This window comes from Scomber japonicus, chromosome 13 (genome assembly GCF_027409825.1).
Source record: "Scomber japonicus isolate fScoJap1 chromosome 13, fScoJap1.pri, whole genome shotgun sequence".
NCBI classification, from domain to species: Eukaryota; Metazoa; Chordata; class Actinopteri; order Scombriformes; family Scombridae; genus Scomber; species Scomber japonicus.
In genome coordinates, this window is record NC_070590.1 from 8,013,104 (window position 1) to 8,034,785 (window position 21,682).

The 21,682-nt window shown below is 39.5% G+C and overlaps 1 protein-coding gene across 1 annotated transcript in view; it reads left to right on the plus strand.

Annotated features, from left to right (window-relative positions):
- klf8 (Kruppel-like factor 8) overlaps positions 1-8,156 on the plus strand; it is a 48,543-nt gene extending 40,387 nt beyond the window's left edge. Inside the window, exons 4-6 of the mRNA XM_053332176.1 lie at positions 4,232-4,343; positions 7,157-7,296; positions 7,838-8,156. Coding sequence (XP_053188151.1) covers positions 4,232-4,343; positions 7,157-7,296; positions 7,838-8,019 — 434 coding nt within the window. The 3' untranslated portion in view covers positions 8,020-8,156. The remainder of the gene's footprint in view (positions 1-4,231; positions 4,344-7,156; positions 7,297-7,837) is intronic.
- Positions 8,157-21,682: the final 13,526 nt, after the last annotated feature.

Consider the following 21,682-nt stretch of genomic DNA (forward strand, 5'->3'; position numbering starts at 1 on the left):
CAAAATGCAATTATTGCAGATTTAAACATCCCGTTAGACAGGCATGTTGGAACTTCTTAGAAAACAGTGTATATTCAGTGGTGACCTCATGCTGTACTAGTAGGTGTAACTAAAGCGTCTAGCTATTAAAGCATCACAAATTTTCCAACACCACCCATCTGAACACACTAAAACTTTCTTTCTGTCTATAGTTTATAGCCCACTAGTTAATACGATTTATCTCTCACTGTTTAATGTACCACCCTAACATCATGTTTCGCAAGGAATTACATCACTTTAAGTAAGTACTGATATCATTTAATGGGGCATTTAAAACAGCAGCTTTGCTCATTTCAATGGTTATAAATGTCACCACATGCAAACAGTGATCTCTCGCTAGTGAACATAACACTAGGTTGGGTTTCACAGTGTCCACCTGTAACCACACCTAACAGTGTTGTCATGGTTTGCTGACACACCCTGCAATTCAGTGCAGCAAGCTGAATAATGAAAACATTTGAAGTCAACAAAAATAAGACTTTTAGCTGTTGTGGTATGAGTTTGGTTCTCTTGTGGTTCATTTGTGAAGTTTTGAACATCATTTCTATGAAATATGATGAGAACATTGCTACAACAAAGTCCATCAGGACAAGATGAAACAGGTTGTAAGCAAGCCAATAGTTTATTTACCTTATCTAAACCACCTTATTTAGGAGATTTAACTGAAAGTGAACACACCCAAAACTTTGGTTGTAATTTCTCATTGTGCAAGAAACTGTGTGCAGCACAGAAGGTCAAAGAGAAGCAAAATGGACTGTTTGGATAATCATTGTTGTTGTGTGCCTTTGTTTTCTCAGAAAAATACGTCATGCTAACTTTAATATAGTTTAAAACCTGATTGTATTTCTTGCCTGTCTGACTTCTTTTCAGTAACATACCCATATCTCAGAAATTAACTTTAATTACAGTGATAGGAATGACAGGCGAAACTATGAAAATAAGAACCAATATGTAATAAATAGGGCTCTGTAAGTGAACTGCACACAGTACACTAAAGTTAACCAACTTGGCCGGTCTGCGTCCTATATAACCAAGAATATGATCTCACCTTGCTAAGACTGGAGGTTTGAGTACTATGATACAGTAGCTGAAAAGTAGTAAAGTGACTGCTTACATAATTTCCTCACAGGGATCATTCAAGCTTCTCCAAAAGTGATGTAATCTAATATCATCTTATCTTGTGAGCAGGGCTGGGTGGATTCTGAGGGGCTCAGTTGTCAGCAAAGGAGCTGCATGGCAGTGTTGAGGAGTACAACACTAAAAAAAAAAAAGAGAGAAGATGTGAACCAGATGAGAGCAGAGAGGGAGAAGGAGAGAGGAGAGATGGGAGCTTTGATATTTTCTTCTGGTACCTGCAAAGAGAACAAGCAGGAGACGGTTGACATTTGCTGTACTGTTGCGCTGTGTGGGTGGGAAAGGAGAGGGAGGGAGGGTTGGATAGGTAGACACAGAGGGAGAAAGGAAGTGAGACTGGGTGGGTGAGGTAGAGGTGGGGGTGGGGTCGAGTATGTTGCAGGGGTGAGATAGGATGAGGAGGATAGGGTGTAGGGGTCGAGAGGAGAGGAGATGGGTCGTTTTGCCTTTGAAAGAGGAAGGCTGCAATGGCGTAGGGGTGGGGGCTGCTTAATTGTCTCCAGAGACAAAGAACACTTCTTTTGGTGTGTGACCCCCCCCCCCCCCCCCCCCCCACCCACCACCACCACCACCACACACACACAGACACACACACACACACACAGACACACACACACACAAATACTCCACCCAAATTCCTTGCGTCACCCTTCCAACCGCTCCACCCCTCCTCGCCCTCTCCAGGCTGGGTGGACTTTGAACAGTATGGCTACCACATTCCAGCACGGATGAGAAAGGGGAGGGCGGGGACACTTGTGATTTTATTCATTATGTTTCCCGACCAAGTTTTTGACATAATTCTTTGTTGCCTTAAGTCTTGTTTTTCACTTTTTTTTAAAATAGTGTTTCACGTAAAGCAGCAGCCAGAGAGCCAAGAGGTAGTGATGGAGGAGAGAAAGGGGAAATGTGAGAGAGAGAGAGAGGGAGAGAGCGAGCTTAATGGCTCCAATAGATTAAATGAATGACTGCTACTGTCTGACCCAGACCCAGATAATCTGACCACAGAGAAAATGATATCGACAGTAATGGTAGTGTAAGGGTAAGAATACATATTTTCATTTGACAGATTGCTGGTAATTAAAAAGTGATAATTATCATGTTATCATGCCAATCATTCTGTCCCAACGCCAGACATTTCACAGACATGTTTGGATGTTTATGATCTATCATAATATATTGTAATTATATGTAATAGAAGATGACACCACATGGTATAATGTTCATTGTTAGCAGGACGTCAGACACAATAACTACCAACACAGTAGGACACTTCTTCTATGTATACATGCAACCACATTTAACTAGATTCATTTGTTTGTGTTCATATGATTGCATGTAGATTGTCACCACTTAATATAAAGCTGAAATGTTACTTCCACTGCACTAAACGCTCATGTCCTTGAGGGTCTGCATGGATCATGTGTGGACTAATGCAGTATAAACAGGTGGGCGTGCACATTATAATACATTATACAGTTTGTTTTAAGATATATTAACCATACCCATACATTTAAAAAATAACAGTGCTGAAGACTTACTTGCCATTACACCAAAACCGGATTTCTATTAATTTGATTAAAAATTAAACTACTACAATTTGTTACTAAATAAATATAAAACTATAAACTTGTTTTGACATGCAAAGGAGGACCCAAAAATTCCCAGTCATTATAAATCTTTCAGTAGCGCCTCTCCCATTCCTAGAAACATTTCCTGTAGTCATCTTTTGTCATTAATTTATTCATCCTGCAGAAATGGCGGACATTAGCACATTCATTTGGAGTCTTTCTGACCACCTGATCAATGCCCTGGTTTTGGTCTCCACCGATTCCTGGAGGAGACATCTGGCTCTTAAGCAGTTCAATGCTTCAATGCTTCAATGCAGCTGCTGCTATGCAGCTCATTATATCAGCTGCAACATAGCTGAAGTGAAAATGAATTTACACAGAAATGTCTTGCCAGCAATTACTCCCAACTATCAAGGATTCAAAAAGTAAGAGCACAGCCGCACAGTGACGGTCCTCCCTGGTGAAAAAACCTCAATGCGTTAGAAAATTATACCAGCTTGCCAAAAACTTGAGGACGACCAGCGGAGACTTGAGATAGCCTCGAGAGATTTGTCTTTCAGTTAATTGCTAATTAGCATTGTCTGTGAGTACTGCCGAATATTTTTCATTAGCATCTGTTCACATTGTTTTCCTTGTGCTTTTGACATTGTGAAAGGTTCTTGAAATTGGAGAGAAAGAAGGAAAGAGGGACTGCTGAAATACTTTCTTAAAAAAAAAAAGAAGAAGAAATTTGACACTAGAACAGGATTAGATACTTTGACAAAGATGGAGAGGAGACGAAGTTTGGCCTTAAATTTGATCTATCAGTTCTGGAGCCTAGCAGACCACATCTAACTGCACACAGACACACACAGACACACACACACACACACACACACACACACACACACACACACACACACACACACACGGAGCAAGTCTTTGTCTTGCTAAGTTGCTGGAATCCAGGCATCGTTGTTAAGAAGTTATTAAACCCCTGCTGTTCTCTTCTGTCTGTTTCCACTCGGCTTCTCCTTCTTTTATTCTCTTGCTTTTCCCATTTCACGGATTTATCTCTTTCTTTGGACCTTATGTTCTCCATCATCCTCTTCCCCAATTTCTTTTCCGTTTCACCATCTTCCACTGGTTCTGTCCCTCCTTTCCGTCCATCGTTCTATCATCATTCCCTCATCCTGTCCTTTCACATTGAGTGCAGTATCTGTAGAGGGAGTGTATCTTCACCCCATCTGTCACCAGTGCTGTGGCCATTATTCTCTCATCTTATCATTTCAATATTGATATAAATTGTCACTTTCAACCTGTCACTGACACATCCATGTCTCTAGCTGCAATGTGTAAATATTTTTTATTCTATTTTTATTTTTGGGGCATCATATATCGATTTAATGAAAAATGTCCTTCTCTATGCTGCTTTTCTGTTGCATTGAGCATGTTGTGGCACTAGAATTTCATTTCTTTCTTATCTTCTTCTCATCTTTTTATCTCTGCAGTTCGTATTAAGCCAGGTTCAACGTCTCCGGTGGAGTATCAGAGTGAAAGCGACGCAGAGAGCGGTACGGAGTCCGGATCGGCCTCCCTCAGCGCCCAGAGCCTCTACTCAGGGTGAGTCCACGCCACAGATGGACACAACAAACAGCTCAATATCACATATTTAGAGAAAAAATGCAGACATGAAAGTGGTACACTCTAGTATGTAAAGCTTGGTTCACTGTGACATCTTGTTCTTATATGTCTCAGACAATTTGAACTGGAGGTCTTTGTATTAGTAGATAGTGAAGGTGGAGCAGAGATACAGAGGACTGTCTTACTCCTACTTGAAACATTTGATTGTATTTGTTAGTTGGGCCTTGATATCAGCTTACTTCACTTTATTTTGTGGCCTTATCTACCAAAAGTTAAGCAAACGCTGTATCCTTCAGTTTCCTGAAGTTGCACATATGGACAGCTGGTGGCAGTAATGTGTCATAAACAGTAGCAGCACATTATTAAAAGACCAGAAGAAGACAAGGTTTACAACATTAATTAATACTTTTTTTATGAGATGGGATGTACAATTGTCTTAAAGGAGCAATTTAACATTTTGGGAAATACAATGAAAAGATGAGAAGAGTTTAAAACAATTACCTATCAATACTTCCAAAGCTTAGTAGTTAACTCTGTTTAACTTTGACAAAAACAGGAATGCAACCATGACAGTTTTTTAGCTACACATATGTATTGGATTAATATTTTAGGAATAACAGTTTATCCATCTGCCCAGCACATCTGTGCAGCATCTTTAGCAGGAGCAGGAGCAGGAGCACCTGATTTGGTTTTGGACTCAGTAAAAGTGTGATAATGTCAAACATGATCATATCACTGGGATGAGAAGACTCCAGGACGTTGAGTACATTCACTGCTCCTAGCAACTCCATTTGTCAGAAAATAGTTATAGTATGCAACTCCCCCCTAAAACTACTAATTGTCATTTTACATTTCTGTTTACTTATGGATTAAACAATTATAATGTTAATGTTAAACTACACTAAAGACATTCTGACTTCCGCTCCATAAGACTGTAAGACTGATATTGTACTTCTCACTTGGAAACAATGTGAATAATTCCTTTAAGGACAGACAGTGTATTTGGGTGAGAAACAGTAAATGAAAACAAAGCTATCTTTGTTAGAGTGGAATATGGCATTGAGAAAGAATTTTCTCTCCACAGAGTGCCAACATAAAACAAATGCAAAACTGTTGACATCATATAAGAACCATAAACCATGTGTGATGTCATCTCAGCATGAAGCCCATGATACGAGTCGTCAGGGCCAGGGAGAGAGAGACATTAATGCACAGCAGGGTTTATGGGAAATGCGGTCTTTTTAGTGGATCACCTCCCTCGCCTGCAGCCTCCGGACTAATTACATTACTGCAGTGCTACCATGACTGGACACTTATATAACCTTATATAACCCACTGTACAGCACTGGAGACGCCCTGGCTGTTTCACAAGGAGACAAGTGTGTGCATGTGTTGGTGTGCACACATGTGTATACATGCTAACTGCACACTTCACAAATGAGGACATTTGGTCCTCTTAAGGAAGGTGTAGACATTTGAGAGGTTGTTAAGACTTAAGGCTACAGAGTGAAGGTTAGGATTCCACAGAAGGAACAACAATACTTAAGTGTGTGTGTGTGTGTCCGGTGTGTTTATTAGTAAATCAGGACGGAGCTCCTGCCACACCCAGAGGGCGAGGCTGCCTGGCTATGACTTAAAATCAGGGTGTGGACACTGACGGTTGGCCTAATGCTGTAATCTTGCTTGTGTGTGCGTGTGTGAGGGATAAAGAAAGAAAGAGTGAGAGACAATGACTATTAGAAACAAAGTGTTTTTGTGGATATTGTGTGTGTGTGCATGTATGTGTGTGTGTGTGTGTGTGTGCGTGTGTGCGTGTGTGCGTGTGTGTGTGTGTGTGTGCATGTGTGTGTGTGTTGCTGGGCAGGGCTGTCCCAGAACTGGGGTGTAAACAAGGTTACGTAATGCAGCTTGCCGTCACACCTCCCTGTAAAATGGCTCGAGAGAGAAAGAGAGGCTCTCTTTTCAAGTCAGCTTTATTTACATTCTGATTATCACATGAATATTAAATAAATTGAATAAATTTGTCACAGTGTAGATAAGTCGATCCTGGACATCTGAATAATAATTCAGGAGACGGGAGGGAGGATGAGAGAAATAAAAAAGGACAATGAGACATAGTTAAGAGTTCATTGGTTTGTCATCTTCTGTTTGTCACTGTGGGGGGTGGGGGTAAAAAAATGAGAGAGAGAGAGAGAGAGGGAGGGAGGGAGGGAGGGAGAGAGAGGTAGAGAGAGAGAGGGAGAGAGGGAGGGAGGGAGGGAGGGAGGGGGAGAGAGAGATGTTGTGTAGCTGTGTTGAAGACAATGTGACTCTCTATCGCCCCCCGGTGGTCCTAAGCAGCCCATAACATCACTTTCAAATCAACCCTGAACTTGATGAGAGACAATAAAATTTGTATCATAATAGTATCATGTGAAAAAGGTCCAAACATTAAACCTGATTACTAGTTGCTTCTGTTTATTTAAGTCAAGACCATATTAATGTGGTATGGAGCACAAACTGTGCCAACAAAGATGATGGCCGGCAGCAGGGGAAAAATGTGTCACATAATTTAATTGGTCAAGCGTAAAACATTCCTCATGGAGACACCTAAATTACAAATTACACAATTTAAATAGTAATGATCAAGTACTCTTGCATTCTTAAATTCGGCAAGTCAGTTCTTTATATATTTTATTTAAATGTTTGTCAGCCTTCTTATTTTGGGTAACGAGAAATGCGTCATGTCTTTTTTTGGAGGAATCAGGACAATATGCTGACTTCGTATTCTTTTTTCCTTTCTTGTGTCTCAGATCCGTTATGGACTTGGAGCCAGTCGATCCAGATTCACCAGACATCAAGAGGAGGCGGATCCACATGTGTGACTATGAAGGCTGTAAAAAAGTTTACACCAAGAGTTCCCACCTCAAAGCCCACAGAAGGATACACACAGGTGAGATCTGAGCAGACCACACACACACACACACACACAAGACAACAAAATCCATCCCAGTGGTCATGGTATCCAAAACGTTGTGTACAAGTTGAACCAGCTGAAACTCCAGGAAGTTGCCTCTTTTCAGTCTTTGTACTAAGCTAAGCTAACAGGCTGCTCTCTGTAGTTTCATATTTACCATACAGACATGAGAGTGGGATCAATATTCTCAACTAACTCTCAGTACAGAAGGGGTTAAGTATGTTTTCCAAAATGTTGAACTATTTCTTTAAAAAATGACAGTGATGTTTCCATAACCTTTGTGCAAGTTTGGTTGCTTGATTGCAAATGATCATTTTTCTGCAGTCTGTACAGCAAAAACGCTGCCATGAGTTATTGGAAATGATGGGAAATGTCATCTGTAGTAGGATTACATGGCTTTTGAGGGCTTCTTTCCGTTAATCTTTTTATGAAATATTTGTATCTAGCAGTATCTCAAGTCTTCCTCCCATCTTTTCCTCTCCCTTAACTCTTCTCTTTGTTTCCTGCCTCTTTGCAGGAGAGAAGCCCTACCACTGTACCTGGGAGGGCTGCACCTGGCGCTTCGCCCGCTCCGACGAGTTGACCCGACACTTCCGCAAGCACACAGGAATCAAACCTTTCCGCTGCACCGAGTGCGACCGCTCCTTCTCCCGGTCCGACCACCTCTCTCTGCACCGCCGCCGCCACGTCATGATGTGAACTCTGACTCTCCCTCCTCCCTTCTCCCATCCCAAACACCCACAAACTCCTCATCAACCTTCCCTACACACCGACCTCTCGACCCTCTCAAAGTCCCTCACAGCACATCTTGTACCAGTTCGCCCAACTATATATCCCCCTCCTCTCCTCTGCTGCCTCTCACCTCCCACAGGATGTTAACAGCAGATATCTTCTTCTTCCTCCTCTTCCTCATCTTGAAAATCACAGGAACATCAGGAATGTGTCTGTGTTTGTGTGTGTGTGTGTGTGTGTGTGTGTGTGTGTGTGTGTGTGTGTGTGTGTGTGCGTGTGTGTGCAGTGGAGGTGACAGGATTTTAACTGTGTGTGTTTCAACACATAATCATCATTACCGTCCACCCAACTACCCACCCCCCCACCATCTTTCAACTCAATCCCGACCCCCTCACAGAACACGTCCCCTCCTCAGAAAGAGAAGGATGGACAAATGGACCTCAAACAGCAGGGACGTTCATCCATCCATCACATGCATCCATCCATCCATCTGGAGCAGAGGAGGAAGATGAAGGGACAAGAGGAGGAATGATGTGTGTATTGTTTCTAAACTTACATGAGAAGGAGAATATTAATCCTGAGGTCACTTCAGCTGCTCTTTTCTTTTTAACAATATTAATTCTGTACATATCCAGAGTTGGAAAGTGATGCAACTCCAAAACTAGATTAAATTATTAGATAAAATGACTCAATAACCCTTTTCCACATAGGAGTATTTCTTGGAAGTTGGAACTTTTTTTTAGGAACACAGGAACTTTACCTTTCTTTCTAACTTTACTGTTTTGACCGGAGGAAATTGGTAAATTATGATCTAAATCAGGAACTTTGTGATTTAAAAAAACCCAAATATGAACCAGACTTTCCACTTTCTAACCACTGGTACTTGAAAGTTCTTGATACTTGTTCAGTGCTATCGGCCCATTTAGTAGTAATAGAGTATTTATGTTGATACCCTACTCTAATCCTGAGCCATAGATCCTGACCTCCGTGTCTTCTCTAAGGGACAAGGAACTATCTGGGTGGCACAGAAAAAGAAAAAAAAAACACAACAAACTCAGCAGATCTTTTTAGCCTCCCTTTCCACCTCTGCACATCTCCTTGTTCAAACATCATGGTTGTGATACTGTAAACTACGAAGTACATCGCAATGACTGAAAGTAATTTTGCACATGTCAAACCACAACATAAAGGTACTTCTAGTTCCTGTTATTCCTTGGTTCATGCTAACAAATGCTAAAACAACAAAAAACTAAGTTGGATTATATAAATTTGTAATTCCAACTTTTAGATGAGGCATTTACTAAACTCTAGATTTTTGAAAGGATAGACTTCCCAACCTTGTGCATATCAGTGTGTGAGTCTGTACATGTGTGTGTGTGTGTGTGTGTGTGTGTGTGTAGTGAGCAGCTGAAGTGACATCAAACACACATTTCCTCCAAACATCTGTCTGAGGTTAAGAAAAAGTAGTTAATTTTCCTGACTCCTACATCAACCCCCAGAACCTATCAACCCCCACCCCCAACCCCCAACCCCATCCCAACCCCTGGTTCAAGGAGCTTCAAGACTGTGAACTTTATAAAGATTCATTTGTTTTCATTGTATCAATCACATTATTGTTATTTGCGTGTTCTCCCCCCCCCCCCCCCCACCCCCCCCTGCACAGACCTTTCTGACTTGTTCTTCGATAACAGTATTTGCTTTTTATGCGTCGTTGTTGCTGTTGTTTTATGAAATAAGGCCTTCATTTTTTTTTTCTTTTTTTTTTCACCCCTCTTTGCCAGATTTGGCGCTCTTAACAAAAAAAATAGCATTTTGGAAAAAAAAAAAAAAAAGATTTCAGATCCTTTGGTTGTGTTCTGAGGCTGTGAAAAAAAGCAGAGGAGACACAAGTAGTTTGAGATTACAAGTAAAAACTCTTGCGCAGGGAATAGGGGGACTTTTCTGAGTGTGTGTTTTTTGCGCGTGTTGTTCGTGTGCGTGTCTGCGAGTGAGTGTGCATGTTTTGAGACAAACGCATAATCAGAATTTAAGATTTTTACGAGTGTGTGTTCCGGGCACTTGTTCTTTTACCTCTTGCCCGTTGAGCCTTAATAACTGAAGTCAATCTGTAAAGGGCGAAAACCAGAACCACTGACAGAGGGCGGTTGGCCAAAGAAGCTACTTTCCGAGACACTGACCAACTCGATCTTGTGGAAAAGATGGTTTTAGCGTACAGAGAAGCTCAAAAGTGCTATTTAAGTAGTCAAATACTCAATATTGGGATGTTTGGCCAGGAAATCTGTTGAATTGCTGCACAGCACAAATCAGGAAGAGGGCACTGTTCCTCCAGAGCAAGCAGATTTAAGGGGCTTTGATAATAGCAGAGGGGGAAAGTCACTGCTTCTTTAAAGTCAAGTAAAGAAAAAGTGATCTTAATTCTGAGAAATTCTAGCAGTGACAATATCACCACTGTCTATTTGACAGTTTGATTTCTAGAAATGCTACCTGTAACCTGTAATAGAAACAGAAACAGACACTTTTTGCCATAATGCTAAAACAACCAACATTGTACCAATGGAGCCAACATGGCTGCCACTGAAAGCGACACAGTGGCCAGGCCCTCTGTCAGTGGTTCTGGGAGAAACCAGGCACTGTGTCGGGCTGTCAGGGTCTGTAGTGCCAGGGTTTAAAACAAGGGGGAACTAAGCTCTCTCCTCACTAGCATTTCTATACGGGTGAGGGGGTCAATTCTCTTTCGACTGAGCTTGTTTTCCATTGTGGTAGAACTTAATTTAATGCCTCAAAAACTAACTACCAATACATTTTAATAGATAGTCATGTTTTTCTGCCTTTTCCATGAAGTCAGGTGTCTAAAACCTTCCTGGCATAACTCCCCAACCTTTACTGAACCGAATCTAATCAGAAAACGTCTCAAACTAAACTTTTTAAAAACATATTTAGGCAGTTGGAACAGAATTGACCCGCCTTTGACCCTGTTCTGTAACCCACAGTGTCCATGTCTTAAGTGGGCTGTTTTTCAGCACCTGATCTGGGCTGAACTTGATTATGCAACATAACACGACCTCGCTCCAAGCGCTGTTCTGAACTCAGTAGTAGAGCACTATAGCTGGTAGTTGTACTGCTGATATGCAGCTCACATAGGTTGTAACAAAAAACCTTAAAAAGGGAGGTCAGGATGTGTAGAAGCCTGTGCTGTTGACCACTGAATAAAGCGCCCACATAAAACACTCTGAAGCAAAAAAAGACAGACAGGAACTCATGTGTTGTGATGTCTTAAGCGAGGGTATGTGATCAATGGAACAATAATCTTTTTATAATCCTGATGTGTCCCTTTACAAAATAAAAAAGAAATGGCAGAAGATATTTTACTTTAAAGAAAAAATAGGGAGTGCTGCACTGGGTCAAGAAACATAGTGTTGGTGAAGTAAAAATGTAGGCGCTCTTCCAAGTATAGGGCAAATAGTCGATTAAGAATAAAGAAAGCTTGGACAGACTTTTTGCTGGGCGGTGGCGCTGTTCTTGTTAGCAATTCAGAGTTGTTGTTGTGGTCATTTTGAACGCTGGCAAAATGTTAGACTTTTCATAGAGCTGAGATGGACGTGCAGGCTTCCTGTCAGCTGACTGCATGCCATGAACAGGGCAGATTGTTATATGGTCTGCACACTGCAAAATAATCCCTCTTAGCAAGTAACTGAATCTGGTTCAGGACTTTGATATCGTATTTTTCATAAATAAGATCAGCCTAATTGAAAGATATTACCACTCATATCAATAAAAGTCTAGGATATTTTTTTCCATCGTATTGAGAATCTGAACTAAATTCAGTCACTTGTTCTGAAGGATTTTTCCTTTTTTTGCAGTGCTGAGCAATGCAATGTTCCCATTTCTCTTAACATCCCCCTCTGCTTCAACTAAAAAAAAAAAAAGTTACTAAGCACATCTTTCTAGAAGAGTATATGCATTTGATTGCAATTTTCTTTCTTTTGTAAACTGTTGATAAAGACATTAAGGACAATGACAAATAATTAAGAGAAATCCATGTACATAAATGTATATAATCAAAAAGTGCAGAGTAAATGTAACGGGTGAATTTCTATTTTTAACACTGACTAGATAATGTGAAAAAAACATTTTTTTCTCCTTCCTCCTCTGTTGGTTTGATGAAATGTGTTTCATCATGTGTTATTCTTTTCAAATCTAACAATACATTTGTTTTGTAGTTTTCTTAAAAAAAAAAAATTGGTCCCACTTGTGTTGTGCACACTTGTGTTGCATGGAGAGTAGCCTTCTTGTTTTCTTATAGTGACGTTGGTGAGCATGTCAGTGTGTGTGAGACAGTGGGGTTCCCTTAACATTAAAGACCCAAGGAAAAATAAAACACCTCACTGAGAAATCATGTTAAAAAATGAATAACTAGATCCATTTATTACAACAGAGCTTGACATTTCTGCACTGCACCTGATTAAAAATATCACTAAAACCAATCAGTTAAATGCAATATTTAGCAGGTTTGGGTCAGAAAACATTTTTTACTCCCATCTTCAGGTGTTCAGACAGAACATTTCAGGTCAGATAGGGCTAAAGAATCAATGTTTTTGGCTATTTTTGGTACACTGACGTGAGTAGATTTCCCAATTCACTCCTGACTCATAGCAAATTGATTATTTTGACAAGTTACAATAGTAGTAGATCCAAACATATCCAACCCCTATTACATCTTCTATTACATAAAACAAGAAAGAATCCATAGTTGCCTACAGAAAACCAGCTTGCTGTTATTTTATTGCAGCTGAGTTTAATCAGTCAAGTTCCCAAATAAAATATAGACAAATTATGCTAGTATCTTTGCTCCCATTTAAAATTCAAACATTAACAAACTTTAGCGTGCGTCATTGGTAGGCTAGATAATTCACTCAGGTGTCCATGCTAACATTTTAGCGTGCTAACATTGTAGGATAAATGAGTATCTACGGCTATATTGATAACATATCCCATGAGGCCTTGACTGTCTGCCAGTGGTTAAAATTCCTGGGATATGTTCTTGTCGTTGAATGCTAACAAAATAAATGTTGATATAACTACATTAAAATAAAGAGGTGTTTGCATTTACCAATCCAGTATGGTTGTAGATACCCATTTATCTCAGAATACGGACAGAGCTTTGTCGAAACATTGTCCCGCTTTGTGAAAACGCACTGAAGCTAACGGAGCAGAAGCTAGCAAGAGACATGACAGGACTTTAGCTCTAAATAGTTTTAAGTTGGTTTAATAAACTATGGAACAGTTTATATCTAATTTTCCTACCCAAAACAATCAGTTCATCCACAAATTAAAAAACCTCTACTTTACCTCTAGTCATATGTAGCGACGCAATGTAGCCTAGCTTTGGTGTTATTTACCCAGTGTTTGAGAAATCTGTTAAGAACAAGATATAATGAAGGTGAATGGAATTTGTGGTTCCTTTTAAAAAACATTAGCAACAACATCACCTTAACCAGTTTGTCAAAATAATTGGAAGTCAAGGTCCATTTGCTAGCTTTTTCCACCCTAAGCTTTCAACTAATTGCAATCTGATAGTAGGCTAATCCCCGTCTCTGTTCTAAAATGGTGTTTAGAAGTGGGAAATAATGGCCTATTGAACTTTCGTACTTTTTCTTCGATTGAGTATATGTGGGAAAGACACAGTCAATGTTTCTTTTTAGCACCACAAATTGAATTCCATACACCTCCATTATACTTGCATAGAGGCAGAAATCAGAGACATATATTTCAAAACACAGAAAAAAATAAAACCAAAGCTGTGCGACTAGATTCAAATGTTTGTATTTAACAAAATAAATCCCCTTTTATTTATAGGAACATGTACCACATGCCCATAACACACATGTGTGATTATGTAAATGAACATGATATTGATCCACTGCTTTACAAGCACACTGATCAGCTCTGGCGATCATCATAGCAGCTAAATCGGTAAACACACACACACTTAAAGCCTTCAGTGTCAAAAGGAGGACAGTGAGTTATTACATTTCAGAGCCTGTTGATGATGACCCTAACAAAGCCTTTTCACTGGGTTTTAGCGTTAGAGCTGGGAGACTGATGCATGTGTATGTGTTTTTTCCTGCTTCTTTGTTGGTTTTTCACCATTTGTGCAAGCTTGTTTTACTCTGTACTCTTCTAAATCTTCTGTTCGTGTGCAAAGCAGGACACAGAAACATTTGAAAGGTTTTGTATCCTTGCTTAAACTTTAACCTGGGATAGAGCTCACATGTAAGGGTGACGTCACTGACCGTGTCCGTCTGTGTGCGAGTGCCTCGACTCACCACAAATCATTTCCTCTGCAAAATCAGAACTTTTAGGTATTTTCTATTGAATGCAGTAACTTATGGGCCAGTACTATATTTACTCAGTGCAATGCAGTTATCATTATAATAATAAAATTATTAATAATATGTTTTCTTTCTTTTTATTTTGTATTTGTACAGAACAAATGTGTAAAGATCAGTGAGGAAAACGTGAGCTTTTTGATACTGTGACTCATAGTGTTGAAAAGTCAGTTTCTCCCTGTACAGTTGTGATTTATCCCCCCTTCCTCCCTTCTTCTTTTATAGAATAAAAAATGTTTTTGGTGCAATTTATTTCGGTGTCTCTGTGTTATTTCTTTTGGATTAACAGTAGGCCATCGATGTTACGGGAGAGGTCAAATTTCAAAAGATCATGTAATAAAGAAAATGAGAAAGCACAGAAGATTGAAAGACAGTTTTTAATAAGAAACAAACCTCTGTCCTTGAGGATGGAATTTCATATCAGTGACAATTAAAGATTACATGAAAAAACATGGGGACAAGGGATATCTATCTATCTATTTATCTATCTATCTATCTATCTATCTATCTATCTATCTATCTATCTATCTACATTTCAGGATACACAACAACTTTTCTCACAAATTAAAATTAGAAATTAAAAGAAATAAACATTTAAAATTTAAATAATTATTTTAACAACACTACTAGGAATAATCAACAATCAGGAATAATAAACAAATTAAACTTTGAAAAGGAACATTTAAAATGGAAATGCTCAAACTACAACCATGTGTCATTTCACGTTTTAAATTTCAACTTTCCCATTTTCCATTTGGCTTTTCAAGTTGTGTGTAAATAAGTAGGTGTGCACCAAAGGCTGCAGGGAGGGTTTGAAACGGCTGGACGCTGAAGAGCACAGTGAGTTCGGCGGAGAGGTTTGAGTCAATACTAAAAGAGGAACCGGACCACGCTCTAATGTCCACATTGGCAAACCCAGAGCTAACTTCATGGCTGAGACTGGGTCTCATATGAGGATACAAGACAGTCTGAGCCACCAACATGTTGTAAAGTGATCAGCATAAACACTATTTGAGAAGTGGGTAAATGGTGTTTATATGCGTTTATCTTCCACTACAGCCCTGATTAGACATCACAACATACTGTTTATGAGAATACAGGACAGCAGCCTGCTTCATACAGATGCAGTGATATTTAGAGCTCAACTCATCAGTAGCCAAACTGGCCAGTAACTTTACAACATTACCTGCCACAGTGAATTTTTACCCTATTTGGTGTGTTAGCAGGTGTTTCAAGGATTTCAAGCCCTGGTGATCATGGTTGTTCGCTTTGAGCTTTGAGCTGGTTTTGGATATATTTTCACTTTCTTTATTTTTCAGACCCTCACTTTCCAGTTGACTGTTTAACTGGCATCTGATCAAGACATGCCTCCAGTTTCAGTCCACAGGTCAATTACCTTGGTAAAAACTGTGATCACACAGGATAAAGATTTCCTGGAGGCTGTGTGTATTTCTGTATGCAGCCATTGTAGTCAGTCAGTCAGACAGACAGACAGACAGACATCATAGCTGTACCTATAGGGACAAACATCCAACAGCATCTTTACATGCCGAATTCTACAGATACATTTTACCCCATTTGGTGTGTTGGCAGGTGTTGATTTCAAGCCCTGGTGATCATGGTTGTCCGCTTTGAGCTCAACTATCTGAACAGTTAACTTGGTGAGGATAAGATCAAAACTGATCCGTAGACATTAAATAACTCAGCAAACAACCATCCAACCGTATGATTGTGAGTGCGACAGATGTCTGCTTTAATGAATCTGTCGCTATTTTAGGTTGAGCCCCCGATGCAGACAGGAGGAGACCAGTTGGTAGGGGCAAAGACGGTCTGCATTTCACCAAAGTATATAAAGGTGAAGAGAAACCAGGTGACCAGGTGAAAGGGTGGCAGGCAGACAGGATCCGTGGCACAAATTGGCAGTTAGGAAACCTTTCAAAAAGTTGCTTAACCAGTAGTTTAGAGCTTGAGTTGGCACTTCCGTAAAATGAGTAATATGACAATCTGGCAGAGATCTGTGCAATCTTTGCTGGCTTCTTAATTACAGGCAAGTGTTTTTCTCTCAGGATGCATAGCAGGTGTGTGGAGAGCAGACTGAGGAAGAGAGAAATGCACATTTGTCGTGTACAGCAGGTCAGTCCAAGCCACTGGCTGACCTGATATTTTCTGAGTGACACCCTGACGTGGTGTACTATCAACTTGAAGTGAGATTGTTAATTAATTAATTAATATTGATGTGAATTCAGAGGAAATATAGCTCAGATATGTTATTTTATAGGACTTTAAATTTGAAATTCCACATCAGAATGCCATGATTTTTATATATGATGATATAGATGATGATATAAATGACATCTATGATAAAGGAAAATAAAAAAGAATCTGAAACTGAAAAATCAATTATGAACACACTTTTACAAAATTAATTTTTTTAGAGGACTTATTGTTTCTGACATCTGAATCACAACTCAATAACCCAAACACTGTAAAAAAGATACCAGATATGTGTGTGAGCATTAATAGATCAAATAAACATCTTGCAATATAAAGAATGATATTCATTTGTTTATTTTTTGAAACTACTAACATTAATTTTATTGAGAATGCTGGGAGAACTAAAAGTAAAGTGTTTTTTAAATGTATATTATAATGACTGTCACAGGTTGGCACATGCATATTTAATGTTTTAATTACATAACTGATAAATACCACATAAAGTCAGCGTGGTGTGACACAATACACTCGTACATTGAACTGTCCGCCACCAGAGGGCGCACTTTAACAGAGAATGAGAGGAAAACTGAAGGAATCCTGTCAAGGAGGAAAAAGAGCCAAAACATCTAAAGTCAGGTTGAAGTCAGCAGAGGAAAAGTTACAGGTGTAAACATCTATGTAATAACTTAGTCCTTTAAAATGTAGGTAACTGCCTTTTATAATTATCTGACTTTTATTTTTAAATAATGAAAAGATTAGAGAGGTTCCTTCATTTGCAATCCAAACAGAGGGAGAAGATAGAGATCAAACTTGGTTAATAGATAAAAAAGAACTCAAAGAATAAAGTAGAACCAAGTCATAAAAACCTTTTCCTTGTGTGTGTGTGTGTGTGTGTGTGTGTGTGTGTGTGTGTGTGTGTGTGTGTGTGTGTGTGTGTGTGTGTGTGTGTTGGCTCTAGATGTAACTGTCACTGCTTTGCCGTTTGCTCTAAATAGGTTTATTGGCCTCATGAAGTCATGTTCAGGCCAATCATTAACACACAGTGACAGCCGTTTGATCCATCTATGTGGAGACAGACAGGCACTATATAAATGTGATAAAGAGCAAAACCTTGCTGCTTTATGTGATTGGGCGGCATGCAGAACAACGCTTAGTCAGGACAGGAAGGGACTTGTACACTGCCGAGCTCAGCTGCTGTAGCCTCATGATCTGATTTACTTATTTTGTCATGTTTGTGAGTTCCACTGTAATGAATCATAGGCTACTAGCTCACAGCTCATTTCGGCCACAAAAACTGTTTTTACTTCCCAAAGCAGAACCTCCATTTAATCTTCATATTTGTTTGTATGTAATATTTAATCTCATTCATTTTACAGAATATATTTTAAGAGCAAGGTTCATGTGATTTTCTAAGACAGTAAAGGTGCTGTAAAGGCGGAGACACAGATAATGTAATATTTGGGACAGATATAAATAATGGGTGTTATATCTGGGAACAGCATCTAGGTTTATTGCAGTAACTATACTTATGCAATTAGGATGATTCTCTTCAACTCCACCACTACTACAGCAAAAATGAAAAAGTGCCACACAACCACCTGGGAACAAAAACAAGGCTTTAAACTGCTTCAAATATCTGTGGTGTGCTTCTTTGCAGTTTTGAAGCTACAGTATCACCAACACTTTGAACATCACTACTTTGGAAAAGCCTCAAAGCTCTGTTGTCATGTGTAACATCAACACTTTGAGGGGTTTTTTGGGGGGCTTTTTTTTTTGTGCCAATACTTGTTTACACTTTTTTTGCTCCATGAATTCATGCAGGATTAGCTGTTAGTATTTCCTGTTATGATTATGATGATCAGGGCAGGTTTATGGACTTTTATCCAAAACTGACATAGGAGATATCAATTTCCACCAGAAAGCATAAGTCATTTTGAATCTGAGTACATTTGTACCAGGTCTGTGTGTTAAGATTTGATTGATTTATGAAGACTGAGTTTGATTTTTTGATGCTAAATCACTTTAAGTAGGCACTAAAGGCGAATGAAAGTACAGGCTGGTTTCTGATACATTTTCACTTTCTTTATTTTTTGGACCCTCACTTTCCAGTTGACTGTTTAACTGGCATCTGATCTATTTCAAGACATGCCTTCAGTTTCAGTCCACAGGTCAATTACCTTTGGCAAAAACTGTGATCACACAGGATAAAGATTTCCTGGAGGCTGTGTGTATTTCTGTATGCAGCCATTGTAGCCAGACAGACAGACAGACAGACATCCAGCAGCACCTTTACATGCCGAATTCTACAGATACATTTTAAATGAGAAATGCATGTAGAGCAGTATAAGGCAGACACTCACTCATAATTAAAATTCAAAAGAGAGCACTCAAATGTTTTAAATCCACCTTAAATCCAGCTCTCTCTCAGACACACTCTGACTAGTCTCACACCAACACTGCCTTCCAAAACAACAATCAGATTAAACCAAAACATAACACGATGTTAAGAAAAAAGAAAAAAAAGAGGAAGAAAAAAACCTATTTGGAACATTGTGAAGAAGAAACTAAAAGTCAAAGTAGATCCAAATACTATTTATGAGTTGGCAGAATATCTCTCTACTGTCACAGGTAGAAAGCAGAGATGGATCCTAACCAAATACAGGCTCAGTGACCACAAACTGGATGACACACAAGAAAAAAGGCAACCAAAAGGAAACAGAAGCTGTTCAAGGTGAGGTTGAGACAGAGATGTACTTCCTCCTACAAGGTGAAAACGTTCAATGAAATAAAGAACATTTACTTTAAAAAGCTCAACTCTCAACTCAATTTCAAAGAGCTTATTGATGTCTAAAAAAAAAAATCCTAGGAGAAGGAGACAGGGCAATAGCTAGCTGCCTAATATGTATCCACATGCCATAAGCCAGGGGTGTCAAACTCATATTCATTCAAGGGCCACATACAGACCAATTTGATCTCATGTTGGCCGGATCATTAAATAGATGGAGGGAAGAAAGGAAGGAAATAAGAAGGGAAGGAAGGAAAGAGAGACAAAAGGAAAGAGAGAAGAAAGGTAGGAAGGACAGACAGAAGGAAGGAAGGAAAGAAGGAAGGACAGATGGAAGACACGGAGGAACGAATGAACAAACAAAGAAAGGAAAACAGGAAGGTAGGAAGGATAGATGGCAGGAAGGACAGAAGGAAGAAACGGAGGAAGGAAGAAAGGGAGGAAGGACAGATGGAAGGAAGAAAGGAAAAAAGGAAGGTAGGAAGGACAGATGGAAGGAATGAAAAAAGGATAAAAGGAAGGTAGGGAGGAAGGACAGATGGAAGGAAGAAAGGAAGGAAGGAAAAGAACACAGAAAGGAAAGCGGGCCGGTTCTGGCCCACGGGCTGCATGTTTGACACCCCTGCCATAAGCTGAGGGACAGTGAAATGACCTCGAAAATATTGTTGCAGTCATGACAATAAAGCAAATTTGAGTTTCACAGACAGAGCTTTGTATGAGACTTCTGACCTGTCTGTACAATACAACTGCTATAGATAGACTGTTCTTACTTCATAATACAGTATACACTTTGTGGGTTTGGCGAGACTTGTCCGAGCAGCTCTTTTCCTAAACCGTAAAGCCAAGTGAACACTACAGCTGATCCCTGCATGTCTGTGTGAGTGACAAGTCACAGTCTGCAGGTGCTATGGGTTGTTTTGACATCTACGTTGGCTCGCTTTCCCTTTTCCATTTTCACACATATCATGTAGGCATGGCATGATGTGCAGGTAGCTTTTGTCTAAAACATTGTATGAAAAATGTTAGCGGTTGAAACAACGCCTACGTACAGTGATACCAGTTCAGCCACGTTAACAAAAGATGTCAAAGCAATTCAATTGAGGTATTTGTAATAAACAGAAATCCTCACCTGCACTTTGACAGACATCACTGTGAGATCCTGTTGTCTCAATTCTATGATTATAGTTACTTTGCCTAACGTGTAGCAAGCAAAAATGATTGAATTATGAGATTTCTTGCAGATGCCAGATGAGGCAATCTTAGGGAATTTCATCCCAAACATGTCAAGTGATGTTCTCTGGCTTATGTCGTAACAAGTCATTAATTTCTCTACCTTGTAAAAATTTCTGTCAAGTCTGAAATCCTGGTACAAGTTACACAACGCAAAAATACATCTTTCTGATTCTCTAAAAAAAGATGCAGCACACATCTTTGATCAACTTGGAGTGTTTTAATGTGAATGCTGCAGATCTTGTCATCCACTATTAACTGATACAATGAACATCAAAGCTTAATGTTCTTCACTGCGAATTCCCCAAAGAGATGTTTAAGAGAGAGGCTGCAGAATCAGACGGACAAGTTTTAACAGGAGTTTTTACTGCTGTGGCTGTGGAATGAGCTGCAAGTGGTACAGCCAGCGTCACCAGGCCCTCAGGTGAACGTTCAAGGAGACACAGGCCAAAGAAAATGTACCTGAACAGAAAATGGAAAAGCATCTGATTGTAGATAAACAGGTGAGTCATCTGAGTTCCTGCAGGGAACAGTTTGTTGCACTATTTTGCCAAATTTGAATGCATGTTAACATCTGGGAACATCTGGACAGGCTGCACAATGATAAGATATTTCCTATTGGACTTCTTATTTGAATGATCCACCATAAAATTAGTATTATAAAATGATTTCTTGTTGAAGCTCTATCAAATTTTTGTGGCTCATCAAACATAAAGTAAACATCCGCATAAACATCCCACCCTTATCTCAAACTACAGAAAAACCTGAATAAAACTAAACAAAAACATCAGCCATGCTAGCTGCTCTTTGAGGCTGAGCTGTAGTGCTTTGAGATAAATGCTAACACCATCATGCTAACAGGTTCAAATTATAGTTAATGTGTGCTAACATTAGCACTAAACTCTATCTGATTATGGTGCTAGAAGATAAATCAAGGGATTCACCACACTTACTAGAGTTGCTCCTGAAGGGGACATGCATGTCTGCACCAAATTTAATGGCAATCCATCAA